General features: G+C 43.0%; 1 protein-coding gene across 1 annotated transcript in view; it reads right to left on the bottom strand.

Moving 5' to 3' along the window:
* LOC138612948 (protein kinase C-binding protein NELL2a-like) overlaps positions 1-14,416 on the bottom strand; it is a 99,917-nt gene that overhangs the window by 35,144 nt on the left and 50,357 nt on the right. The window contains exon 13 of the mRNA XM_069686484.1: positions 9,286-9,411. Coding sequence (XP_069542585.1) covers positions 9,286-9,411 — 126 coding nt within the window. The remainder of the gene's footprint in view (positions 1-9,285; positions 9,412-14,416) is intronic.

Here is a 14,416-nt window from a genome sequence, read left to right as displayed (position 1 = left end):
CAGAGCTGTCCTCCCTCGTATCGTGTGTCGTTTTTAAAGAGCTAGTGTCTGGGAAAGTATGAAATATTGGAAGGGGCACGTGTTTATGAATGGATATGTAATGTAATATATGCAATATAAAAAAAGAGCATACGGTCTAAACCTGCTCTTGAGATAACTTTGGTTATGATTTGGTGCTATATAACTAAAAATTGATAAATGAATTGATGGTAATTGTGTTTAATGTGTTTATATGTGCACATGTAGTTTAGTTTTTTTACTTGTATTGCTGTAGGGACCTCTGTCTCAGTGGGTCCTTTCTACCAAAACAAAGGATGAGGAAAATAAAACATCAAAATAAATATTAACTATAAACTGTATTCAAAAATGAAAATCCCACATTTTCCTATTATTTTTTATTCTAATAATCTGTGGCGGAGGGTGGTCTGGACTGTTTTTAGTTAGTGCAGTAAATTCTGTCTCTCTCAGCTGCTTCCAGGCCTCACTTGCACGCTTACAGTTAGTCCAAGTGCTGCTGCTCGTCCCTGAAAAGGCACCCATAAGCGAGAACACATTACCCCCTCCACTGGCTCCCTGTTCGTTTTAAGATTCATTTTAAGACTTTATTGTTCCCTTTTAAATCTTTAAATGGGTTAGCACCCCGATACAGCTCTGACCTCTTGAATATCTATACCCCCTCAAGGTCTTTGAGGTCCGCTGATCAGCTGCTTCTTGTCGTTCCTGAAGCCGCTTTCCCACTGGTCAAAAAACCCACTAACACCCGGCTTTTTTGCTTAATGGGAAAGGCTACAATCTGGTCTACTGCAGAGTCATTTGACCCGGGTAATTACTGCCTTGGCTCCGATCGGCATTGATGGGAACACAAAACCAGTGCTGACACGCTAATCCCCGCCCCCTTTCCGACACGATGCCATGACGCCCGTCTCCGTCCAAGTAGCTCTTGAACATCGCTCCAAATTTGTCGCGCCGAGTGTGATACACAGACTGAATGAATTATAGATACAATAAAGCTAACCACCGTAACATCGACCACCGACAGGAGTATACTCCGCTGGCAATGGGAACAGAGACAATCGGCATTTATAAGCGGGTCTTCCGGGGTCTGAAAAACCTGCATCAACGCACTAATTTCAGTGGGAAAGGGGTGTAAGACTAAGACAAACCCCATTGGATATCTTTGAATCCAACATTAAGCTGATCTCACGGGCCTTCCTCAACCCAAACACACAACATTTGATGTGTGCAGCTCCTCCTCATTAGTATATTCCTCATGACTTTTGAAACGCACGCAATTGTGAAACCCAGTGACGTTTGAGAGAGGTAGCACCTGAGGAGTGGGAGGATCAGAAGAGTGAATGCTTGTTGCAGCAGACCTGAGCCGCATCATCCATTTCTCTGCCATCATCCAATCCATTCTATCTCCTGAGCGGAGCGTGGGCTCATCCAAATTGAAAGTGACATTGTGATGAGCTCCTCCATCGAGGGTTTGATGTATGTGCGCATGTGTGTGTGTGTGCGAGAGGGATTGAAGGGCACTTAGGAGGGCCGGCTGCTCCGCTCTCGTTGCTGCATCACGCACACACGCACACGTGGACACACACCTTCTGTTGGGCAGAATTAAAGTCGGCTCATAGGCATATAAAAACAGTAATAGGAGCACGGGAGAGATGAAAGAGAATAAGGCTTTTTTTTTCACAAGGTCACATCTGTCAGAGCAGCCAGCCGTCACTCTGAACAGACAGGACAGCCGAGCCTCCGGGTGCTTTGTGTGTGTGTGTGTGTGTGTGTGTGTGTGTGAGTGTGTGTTATCCCCACGACCGTCGAGTTCAGTACTGTTCACGTGTAATTTAGGTTATTTAGGCGTGTTAAACTTCTGCACTCCGTCGAAGCAACTCAGAATTTAATAATCACCAACGACAGCCCTAAAATGTGTGTGTGTGTGTGTGTGTGTGCGTGTGTGTGTGTGTCTCTGTATCTCCTCGCAGACTGCTGCTGCCCAGGCTGCAGACAGATAAACAATCAATTATGTAGAGCCTGTCACCAGGGATCTCTCTTTCTCTCTCGCTGGCTGTTCCCCGCTCCTCCTCGAGTGCCTCCACCTTCAGCCAAAACAACACCAGCCTCCGCCAGCTCTGACCTCAGGCTGTTTTCCCCAAAACATTTTAGACTTTATGATACGTATGACAGGGAAAACTTCCTCTGCTGCCCCCTCCCCTGACTCTGCATTTGTCTGCTAGAGTGACCAAGAGGAAGGACAAACAACAGAACAGACAGCGACTTACTGCAGGATGTGGAATTCAGTTTTCTTCTGTTTACTGAAGCCAGTATAAATTATTTCCTTCTTACTTTTAATGTGCTCCGACTGTAGATGCTTTTCCTCGAGGCATCAAACAATAAAAAGATATCTTTGGGAAACTATAACAAACAAAATATTGCTTTAAAGATTGCAGTCAGTTTTACTTTGTGGACCAAAAAGTTTTAAGGGGGCAATATTGCATTGCTGGATAAAGAGGTGAAAGGCATAAACACAAGACAAACGGTGAAAGACTAGCTTTCAACATCTTTTTGACCACTTGTGGCAGCAGAAACTCTGTTGGTTCTATTTCCCTCTCAAATGCGTCACGTTGTAGACGGGTGAAATGCTAGTTTTACCTTTCAAAGTTTGCTCTTGACCTCATTTTCGATTATTTTTTCAATTAGTTTCACACAGAACTCTTTGACGGCAGCATTTTTATCTGGTTTCGAATCTCGCAGCGCCACACCCGCTTTACCGGCACCTAAGCTGTGTCCCAGTCCAGGGGAGGCTGTCCTAATTCAAAGGCTCCTTCAGATGCGACCGACAAATGTGTCCGTTTCTCTGGGCATGAAGGATCCATCGGGTGCATCCTTGGCAGCCCACTGTATCCCGAGATGCATTGCGCGCCAATTCATGATGCCAGACTTTTAAACGGCCGAGGGATACACTTTAAAATATTAAAGTTTTAAAATAAAGTTTTTGGTTTCAACTCAATCCAATAGCTAGCATTACACATGTTTAAGAAAACGAAAGGGCCCTTGAAACAAATTATCTTTAAAATAAGATGTTAACTTACAAGACGTTAGTTATGCTAGCTAGTTAGCCTGCTAGCTACCTGTTGCTAGCGTTTAGTGACGCATAGGTAGACCAGACTGTTTCATTTCAGTTCGGATTTAACAACGCAAGCTATGACTGGAGCATCCTCCGTGGACCGCCTCCTTCGAGGGCTGCAGCCCGTGGATTGGGACACAGCTCATGCTTCCTTCCTGTCTTGTTTTTTAATGGCGGTTAGCAAACAGCTTTCAGATCCACCACAGCCACTGTAAGGTGGTAGTACCGCATCACAACTAGGAGCTGGAAAAGACGAGATAACAGTCGAATTAACATTTTTTTTTATAAATGAATGACTATTTGAATATTCAGAAATCATGATCCATCCCGACATTATCAGGCCAATATTTAGAAAATAGTTGCTTATTTAAAGATGCAACAATTACAAAGTAAAATCAGCGTTCATTTGGAGTCACGACCTGATGATTTTTAAGTTTCATATTTCACCTTTGTTGCATATTTTATACTCCATTCTTGGTCTCTTTAAGCAGTGGTTCCCATTTTGATCCACCAATCAGCCTATAGTTCACAGAGGTCTGGCCTACAAAGAGGTGTGGCTACTATAATTGAATGAGGACCAAAAATAAATTTTTTAATAGTTGAACAGACTTTTGATTAGAAAATCAGTAAAGCCTTGCGCACCCCCAGCGATCTTTGGCGCCCCCCAGGTTGGGAACCACTGTCTTAAAGGAAACTCCTGAAGGAAATGCCTCTCTCTCTCTTTTGATGCTAATTTCTCCCCAAACTCACAAACTAGTAGCTAACTGTGTCTGTCTGCCATTGGGTGATGAGCTAGGTTTTTAGAGCTGAATGCTGTGATCGAAAACTACATTATGTGAGCGATGAGACTGAACAAGTGACTCCTTTCACCTTGCCACATTGTCACATTTTGGTAACGCACAAAGAAAGTGAGCAATCTGCCAACGAATACCAGAGAAGAAGAACACTGATTGACTACAATCTGAAAGTGGCTTTGCAGGAAAACTAATGTCACATGTCTGCTGGGCTTAAAGTATACACTCAGTGTGGTTGTGCAAAAAAGTGAAAAAAGTGAATCACCTTTACCGTTCTATATCAGCAGCGGTAAAAAGTCAGAAGAATCAAGCAGAATACCTGGATGTCACGGAAAAGGAGCCAAACACTCCGTCTATCCGCTTCCCCCCGGCCGCCAGACCCTTTGAATCGTCAGACTAAAAGGCATCTTCTCTGATCTCTGTTGTTGTCGAACCCCCTGCTCCACCTTTTGCCCCCGTCCATCCCTTTATACCCTTCTCCGCCCAGCCCTCCCTCCGCTCCTCAGCCTCAGGGGCCCAGGTCTGGTTATCACAGGATTAGAACAAGGACACACACCCTGCATACACACCTCGGGCACAAGCGCACGCACACAGACCTACACCTCCCTCACACGCGCACCTCAGGACAGCCTTCTTTAATAACATTCAAAGGGAGAGCACAACCAATCCTCTACCTTTCATGGATTAGCTGCTAATCTCACAGAGCGAGGAGCACCTCGGGCACTTTGGGGAAAAGAAGGAGAGTAGAGGGGAAGAAAGAGGAGGAAACTTGACCTTCAAGATCAAGGATAAAGTTCTAGTCAAATAAAGGGGGCTAAAGAAAGTTGGGGATGATTCTTTAGCTAAAGGCTCGACAGGAGACGGAGTCAGGGCATTTGGCTGCACATGTTTCATTTAAACAAGTACACGAAAAGCGTGTGCCAGTCTACCACCAGCCGGGATGTCATCCCGCGACCTCCCTCGCCGCAGATGGTCCTGATGTAAAATACAGACTTGCGTCTGAGCTCGCTGACCCCCCGACAAGCTGAGAAGAAACACAACCAGGGCTCCACGCTGGTTCGGTGAGGGCTTAAATCTGCGGATCAGTCCTTTAATCCACTATTCTGCACATAAACACTGAGCCATGAAATGAACTACAGTCAACTTAATCCTCTTTACCAGGCGGGCTGCTCCTCGTACGGCACTGTAAAGCATGTGGAAATATGGCTATCAATACCGGGACATTGTTTCTGCTGAGCTCGCAATCCGTTAATTGGTGGAAGCCATTGAGGATGATAAAGACGCTCGTATATCATGCGAATGTACAATGTCAATAGCTAGTGAAGGGGGGGGGGGGGGGGGTGATGGTGCGTGGGGGGGGTTAATGTTTCCTTCCACAGCTGTAATATTTCTTCTGTGGCCAACTTAGAGGAATCAGCGCTCCCTGTGGACTCTTTTCAAACAGAAGCAGATGTTCAATTACTATTAATATGCAGCAGATTCCTGCAGCCGCTAGCATAGCATCCTGCTACTTCAGCGACTTCCACCAGGACAGGAGAGGAGGTGACGCTAAACTCCGCGTATCAACATGCTGAATGAAAGCACCCTGGTGACTTTCCCCGCATGCATTCATTTTCTGATTTAAAGGCCCCGAATGAAACTGTAGACACCTAATTTGGCTATAATTCATCTTTCTAATAAAAAGAGGTGGGATTTGTCTAAAGTAGTGATTGTGTTTAGTCTCGCTCTAATAGTGGATGTGTGCGAGCAGATAGTCCATAAGTCAGTGGAGAGATTACGCAGAGAAAAAGTCATTACATCAACTCTCTGCATAAGCCTCGGTTTAATCACACAAATTGACTTTTATAAGGCGATGCATTGCCGTGTATTCCACTCCTGTGACTTGAAGGCGTTTTAATGGGAAACTACATAAATTATAGTGACACAGTTTAATCCACTGGGTTTGGGGGGTATTAATCTTCTTTGAGAATCTGGGGAATGAGCGCACGGTGGAAGAGAGACGAACGAGTAAAACAATAAAAGTTGCCGGCAGCTCAGATGATTGGGGGTAAACCGAGTTGGGATCACAAAAGGTGTACGCTGGCTGAGTGAGGATAATGCAGGAAAAAGACAGAGTAAGCACGCACGTTTCTTTCTCGAAATAAATCACAAGAGTGCAAGAAAAGAGACTGCACATTTGTTACTCCCTTAAGAAACTATTCCTCAGTCTCACTCCTAACTTGTTAATGCCTCGCAGAAGCCGGTTCATAAAAAGACCTTAACTTTGCTCCATTATTTGCTGATTTCTACTGACAGGGAGGAACTCTACGGGGGGGGGGCCCAGACGGAGCAGGCAATGGGAGTTTTCACAGTCGCTGTTGCTGATTCGGCGTGTAAGGCCCTTCGCTCTGCTGCCGCTGAGTTAGTTTGCATGGGTGCAAATTGCTTTTTTAATTACCGACTGAGGGAATGCAGCATGTTGCCTCCTCCTCAGATATGACGCACACAGGCAGCTACTTAGCGTCGTGTCTCAAAGGCTGCAAACAACTGGTGAGGAACGAGGCAGAGCCGCCACTCATCACGGAGGAATGACATTGTGTTGTTCAAGAAGGACGCAGACATTATGGAAGGATTACCGACGCAGATTCTTCAGATGTGTTTTTCTCCATGTGTGGTCCTGCTGAAAATGTCATCGTCCCAAAGCAATAACTTTGAATACTGCAGCTGACTTTACAGTTCTCCTTTACAGAGTTGTTTCTGCAGCATCCATTACTCCTGGTCTTATAACTTTTGGTGCAACCCAATGATATGAGCTTACATCCTGATAAGAATACAATCAATATTGAGCTTAAAGATTCTCTAAAACTTGGGTGTCCTGATGATAATAACTGCAACATCCCTGCAACAGCCAGGTTCCCTTGTTGCACATCATACCTCTCTTTCCCTTTGTTTCCTGTCAGTCTCAAAACTTTCCTGTCAAATACAGTAGGGAACGCCCAAAGAAGTATATATATATATGTATAAGAGGAAATCGGGTTTACAGAGTACAGTTCGGAAATTCATAAAGACTTTCTAATTACTTTTTATCCGCCGTCTGAAGTGAGAACGAGTGATCGTCAGCGTGCAGGATTTCTCAGTCCGTTTTTGATTTAACGCACCTGCCGATAAGACTTTCTGTGGTGCAAAAACTCTGTAGAGTTTCATTCCCTCGAGCTTCAAAAATCCTCAGAAGTACCTGCAGAACCTAAAAAAGTAAAGGAAGTGTAGGATTTTTTTGCTGAGTCAACAACTTTTGGGGCGCTCCAAGATACATACGTATGAACCACTCAGGGCACAGATCGTGTGGTTACTTTCACTCTCGTCACTGTTGCCATGAAATAAAAGATATAAAATGCCCCAAATGATTGTTAAAATAATTCTAATCTTGGCTTTATCATTAAGAAAACCACAGACAATGTTACATCAATTATCTCAACAGATTTTAACTGTATATGCAAAACTAAATATCATGTGGTGTGTTTTCCTGACTTGACCAACCATTTTTGTTCGTTAAATCTACGATTGTTCCGAAATGTCTTTGTTACTCCTTCCATTAGGATACCAAACAGTGGTAATTTCATTAACGATATAATGACGACAAATGTTTGTCAACAATCTTTTTTCCATGACGAAGAGGAGACGTTGACGAGCTAAAAATAGCTTGTTTTGTTTTCGTTAACTAAAATGTTAGTGGTGGGCTGTCAGACATTTAATCGCAATTAATTCCTGTAACTGGGTAACCCGGTTCAGGCTCTGTGCACGCTCAAAGACAAAGGAGAATTTTACGCGTTATTTGGTGCTTCATCCGCACACACAGGAGCGATCATCGGCTGTCTGCTTCAGTCAGACCGTTTAAATTATCAGCAAAATGTTCCAGCAGATAAATGTTGCTTTCACACTTTCTTGTGTCCAAATGCAAACATGGCTTCCTTTCAGATGCATCAATACATAAATCACACCTGAATGTGATTCTGATCAATCAGGATGAGGCCTTTTCTCTCACAAGCACACAACATATCTTATAAACCATAACCCACAAACTACAGCGCAAAGAAGCCATTACGAACCAGCAGGGCCGCGACCACAATCACCCACAACACAGACGGAGAACAAAGATCGAGCATCGTCCGCGCAATCTTTCATAGATTGATTTGGTTTGCTTTTGAAATTGACTCTGGTCTCAACTTTGATCAGGAACAAATGGGTCTGCCGCCTCCACTCACAGTCTCACAGTCTCTCTGTTTCTCAGGTTCTCACTGTCTTTCAGTGAGTACATTCACACACCAGATGAAGACTGCACGCACACACATGCACACGCACAAACAAGACTTTGAAATTAATGCATTTTGCTTTTCAAAGTAAAGTTTGAAACAGAGAAAAGCCTTTGAACCAACTATGGACATCTCTTTTCAAAGTTTCAAACAACAAGCTCAGCCCACAATATGATACACTTCAGAGATTTATATTAACACTCTCAAATCGAATAGATGCGCGTCTTTAGGGAGTTTGAGAAATCTAAAGTTTTAACAACGCAGGGAGATAAAAATGTGCTTTGTAATCCAAACAAAACAAATGCAATCCAAGAATTGATTCGACACTTTCACTCAGTCTTCAATCTCTTCTCCGCTCGCTTTTGCTGATTCATAAAGTAGTAAAAAGGCTGCTATTGATTTCTGTGTGTGTTTTATTTTAATGCGGTGCCAGCAATCAGAGCAAAAAAACCAATAGGAGCAAATCAAACGGAGACATTAATCCCTGCGCATTTTAAATGAACAGACCTCGCATAATTGCAGGGTGACAGATTCAGAGACAAGTGTGTCTAAACAGGCGCCGTGTGGAATAAAACAGAGGAAGGGAGGGATGGTGGAGGACGTGGCGGAGGTTTGCAAGCGTGTTTTACAGGTGTTGGATAATGACTACGTCTCTCACACGTGCATGGTTTTCTGACACTGATAGCTCACTGTGTGTGGCTGCTTGCTCCTTTCTCTGTCTTTGGGAGTGTGTGCATCTCTTGGCTGCAGAATTTATCATAATAAAATCAAATATCGTCCTCCAGTGTGTGACTAAACATGCAGTTTAAATGCTTTCTAACGGCAATAACTCACAAGAGGGATATTAAATGCTTCTTCTTTAAACGCTAGAAACCTGCAGCAAAGACACATCCTTCCCTTTAATTCCTTTTTGTTTCTCCTCGTCTGCACCCCCATTAAACAACTATACATCATCCTTATTTGCGCTACTTCAAGCCTGCTATAGCAGCCTCCGCACAGGATGGTTGTTCTGGAAGCTGAAGCTCATGATGCCTCTTCTTCCCTTGCCTGTCAAAAGGGCAGCCGAGGAACTCACCTGTGCAGGAATAGTCATCGATCCTGATGTAGCCCGTGTGGCAGATGCACATGAAGGAGCCGGGGGTGTTTACGCACATGGTGTTCTCCCTGCAGTAGTGCTTCCCTTCAGCGCACTCATCAATATCTAAAGAGAAGAAGAAGAGGGGAGGAAAAAAAAGCAGGGTTAGAGATGTGGACCGCCATCATATTATTATGACTAAATGCAAATGCTTGTAATCATTTATTAATGATTTCTTTGCATTAAAAGGTCAGAAGAGGGTGAAATGTCACTGATGCTAATAGACCTCGACATGGAAATCTGTATAATATTTGTTAGCACATTACAGACAGCCTCTTGTGGTGCAGATCAAAGAATATATTTCATCAGCATTCTGCATTGATACCTGCAGCCTCAGACCTCAAGTCCAGACCTCATGATCGATCCTGACTCGCTCTTTATTTTTCAAAACCTCTTTAGCTTCATGACGCCCAAACAGCTCCATTAGCGATAGAAATAAATTGTGCACAGCCTCTTTATAAATTCAATATGCAAAGTTTTGAGCTGTTTTTGAGGTTAATTTTTGATGTAATGTTTTGCTAAAAACGCTTCGTTGCAGCTGCTGCCACACGGCTGCTGTTTCACTTGTTGTTTGGTCCGATTAGTCTAGTTTAGTTAGTCAGGTTTTATTTCTGTTTTGTGTTATCTTAAAGCTCCTGTGAGGAACTTTTGGTTTGTGTTGATTTTGGCACCCCCTGTGGACAAAGCCGTACCTCTCATCTCTTTGCTGATGTTGTCCTGTTCATGTTTAAGTGGTGGTTTTTAACAAAAAATCTCATCCTGCTTTCTTTAAAAGTCATATGTGTAAATGTAGGCCCTGGAAAATGTAAACAAAGGCAGCATGCGGTTAATCGCTTCGTCTCTGCCAGCAGCTTCAGGCATTCAAAATAACTACAAAGAAATAATCAATGTTCTCGCTGATGGTCTGGTTTGCTTTTGTAGGTCATATAGAGTAATTAATTTAAGTCTGATTCATAACCAGCAAAAAACTCTTCACAGGAGCTTTAAAAGGGGGGTATCGTGCTAATTTCAAGCTTCATATTTCACTCTGTGATACCTGTGGAGTAGCTTAGCATAATTTACAGTTAAAAAAAACCTCTCACACTGGTGCTCTGTGCAGGCCCTCATACAGCCTCTGCCTGCAATGACTCATTCAGCTCTGTCCCTGTAAGAAACCCCGCCCCTACAAGCCCACTTTCTTCTGATTGGCCAGCTCTCCGAAGCCTGCTGACCCTGCAAAAATGTAGCGTGTATAAAACACTGTGTGAAACCTGGCGTTCACAGCAGCCTGCAGACTGAGCTGAGAAGCCTGGCGATTACTCCAACATACTTTTACCTACAGATTTGAAACGTCACCCACGTTTAGTCTGGACATCCAACATTGTAACTGTTGTGTCTGAAAATGTGAAACAGCATCATACCCCCTCTTTAAGAAAGATGAGTACATGTAGGCCTACTTTTTAACTCTAGTGCAGACTCCTCCTTTTGTGCTACATAATTATTGATTTGAGCAGCACTGACGGGCCCTTTCAGTCACACGTTTTTTTTAACTTCCTCTGTCATAAATAACTTTTGCCTTTATGAAAAAACAATTGGTTTTATGTTGCCTCCCTTCCCCCCCCACGAGCTGGGTTTTAACACTCTTCCTATCAATATACAGTATAATGCTTCCTTTTCCATGGAGAGAGGAGTGGGAGTCCAAAAAGTTTGGACCGACTTATAGTGTAGGCCTGAATACATGTGGGAGACAAACACTGTTTGTGTTCAGAAATCCTTCCTTTATGCGACAACAGAAAAGTTTGAAAGGCTTCTGCAGTAAAAGAGGCTGAGGTTATTATTTGTACAGAAGCAGCTGTAATTTATGTGCAATGTTCTGCTCCATACATATTCTGAGTCGTGCATGAGCCGACAGTGTCTTTTTCACCTTTGCCTGTTCTACAAAGTTGGTGTTCATGTTCAAGAGCTTCCTAAATTCATCAAAGATGTTGGAGGGCGTCATAATTGACTTTGCCTTTCATTAATTTCTAATTAGAGATTTAATGAGAGCAACATGTTATTACTGCTGATTTCTTAGTCGAGGCGTTGTCTCCTTCGCAACAAGCCCTCCAGATTTAACAAAAATAAATGTTTTACCATTCCCTTCTGAATAGACAAAATGAAATGAATGGAACAAATGAAATAGATTTGTTTTCTGATTTGACCTCCCCTATGACTTTGAAGAGTTGTGTCCGTGCCTTCCAAAATTATAAAAAAGATCCCTGTTGACACATCCATCTGTTTGGTTTTTGATCAGACACAACTTTGGTAAAGGTCAGGTTAAGTTTAGGCACAAAAAGAACTTGTAAATGTTAAAGAAAAATAAATTTTGTTAGAATAAGTACTAGGTTAAAGTGGTAATCTAGAAGATCTCAGTGTCGTTCTCTTTGGCGGCACCTATGGTGATAAACGGTAATTGTGCGAGCACACTTCCCAGATATCCAGACAGTGTTGCATGTGTGACGTCCACGCTTGGCTCCGGTTGTAACTGTTGATTTTCCTGGCTGACGGTCGCTTTCCTTTTCAGACTGTTTGCCTTCATCTGAGCGTCCAATTTGTTTCTTTTTCTTTGTATTGTCACTTATTTTTGAAGTTGTATCTGTAGTCATCGATCTTTTCTTTGTTTGTTCAGCCATAGTAGATTACTGTTTACTCGCAACACTTGCAGAGAGCGGAAAAGCAGCCGCTTAGCTCCGGCTACCCTCTCTGGCAGACCAACCACTGCTGGCTGATGGAAAACGCGTCACTAACTGGGCACCGCTTGTGATTTTTTCAGTGAAAGTGGCCACAGACAGCCAGTCTGGCTTTCAGTCTTAGATAGTGTCTTAACATACATTTATTTAAATGAAAATCTTCAAGATTATTACTTTAAGGATAAGGGATTTTTCGTCATGGTTACAATTATTACCTTTAAGGTATGGAAATTATTGTCTGATGTTGTTATTCTTTTTTGAAGTATAGTCTCATACAGGCAGGAAGTATATTTACAGCACTGTTCTAGTAAGTTTCCCTACTATTATACTTTGGCCTACTTCTGGTGTCTCCCTCGTCCAAAGAGCCAGCCTATGTAATTTGTCCTCGTTGCTTCTGGCTACAGAAAGTTCCTCCTGGCTTCTCTGCAGCCGGTTGGAAAGGGCTATTTGTCTTCATCAGAGGGAGACAGAGGTCGAAATGCAGAGGATCTCTAAGAGGTGGGCGCTGAAGCACTTAAGGTTGCACCACTCGATTCTCGGTCTATTCAAAGTAAAGCACTCCAAGTAGTGGCATGGCTGCTTTTCTCCACACCACTACTGGTCATTCAGTTCAGCCGTGTGCCGGAGAACACTTCAAGATATATATATGCTGTAAGGCGATGCTATGGAGGAAGAATTATGCCACTAGAGAAGCTCATTCATAAGGCTCTATAGACAAACACAGGTTAGAGTGTGTTGACTCATGTTAACAGGTGCAATGAGTGGGTGAAGGAGATGTCAATCAAGTGCAGTCTGTGCATATCCACACAGTCCTGTCAAAGGCAAAATAAGTTAAAACACCCGTGTATGTGTACCATAAGCTTCTAAGCCCTTTAATTATTGCCATTCTCTCAGGTGTGTGTTTCCCACAACAGACCGCAGCTCCCTCACTCTCCTGTTGCTTTGCCTGTTCTTTGTGGTTGATCGTTTTCAAGGCCAGCTCTGCTTTCAATACATAACTGGTGCGATTAAATTTTGGAGCAGGTCACATCAGCCTGAAAAACTGAACAGAGCGACATATTTCACTGAATTTTTAATATGAGAGGGCAAGACCTACGAATTAACTACCAACCCCGCAGCTCTATTATATTTTATCCACTTGAAGTTTGCTGTTTAGGTTATTTTTCCAATGCACTCTCAGGTAACTGTAGGGTTGAGTCTCACAACTCTTCATTTATGAAACCTTGCTTGTCGGCTGTTTAGAAGAAAACTGCGCGTACCTCCCCTGGCTGATATCAAACCACAGAGAGAGGAAGAATATGAGTGACTGGAGAAGACAGCTGAGCACAGCTTAAAGCTGCAGACTACTGTATTACGTTAACAATAAAAAGAGCTAAAACCCAACAAAGTATGCATGATATGGCCGCAAATAAAAACTTGTGTCGACACTGGTTTTGTGTTCCAATCATGCCGATCGGAGCCGAGGCGATAATTACCCGGGTCTGACTGCCGATTGTAACCTTTCCCATTAAGCAAACAGTGTGTGTTAGTGGATGTTAGCAGGTGTTTTTACCAGTGGGGAAAGGGGCTTTATTTAGCCTGATAATTAGCCTGAATTAGCCTGATGTGTTTAAGCTAGCAGATGTTATATTGTGTGAGCATGATGATGTTCGCCTTCATAAAACTGGCTACACAAAACGGACCCACAACAACTTGTAGAGCTGTTTTTCGGTCTTCATTTTTCATTAGTTAGACAGCTACCTAGCTACAAATATGATGCCCTGTTTCTTAATACTTCAGCTTTACAATAATTTCTCTAAACTGTGTGAAAAACCTGTCAAAAGCCACAACGTTAGCCCCATTTGAGCTGCTGAATAAAGATGTGGGCTGTGATTCAGAGGATTGTAACAGGCTACTGCTAAAGCTGCAGTTGCTTGCTAGCATGTTAGCATAATACACTGATAAACCAAACTGTATCTCTGCTGTGTGCCTGAGAGATTGTTCTGAATGCTCCCCTTTGTAATTAAAACTTGTTTAGTGTAGCTTTAAGACAATGATTTATTAGATTGTCTTTTGTATTTCCCTCTCACTCTCATGTTTCCATATTTAGATCCATATTAGCTGTTTCCTTAGCAACAGCTATTCCTGGGTTCCGAACTGCATGCCAAACCGTCAGACAGAAGATGCACAACACTGCCAGGGTAAACAAAATAATCTTGATAATGTGATGCAACCGAGAGCAATGCTATGTTAAATGCAAGTTGAGCTGAACAAACTTTGTACTGCGCTGCGGGGCCTTGCTCCTGTTGATCGTTCAGGTCAAATGTAGGCACTTCCTGAGAGATGAGCTTCATAGTCCTTGACATTGCCAATTTATTATTCAT

The sequence above is a fragment of the Semicossyphus pulcher genome, unplaced genomic scaffold, assembly GCF_022749685.1.
Source record: "Semicossyphus pulcher isolate SPU_LCO1_2020_fin unplaced genomic scaffold, fSemPul1.0.p SCAF_8, whole genome shotgun sequence".
In the NCBI taxonomy this organism is placed as follows: domain Eukaryota; kingdom Metazoa; phylum Chordata; class Actinopteri; order Labriformes; family Labridae; genus Semicossyphus; species Semicossyphus pulcher.
Note: the sequence above shows the minus strand (reverse complement) of the source record. Positions and strands in the feature narration are given on the sequence as shown.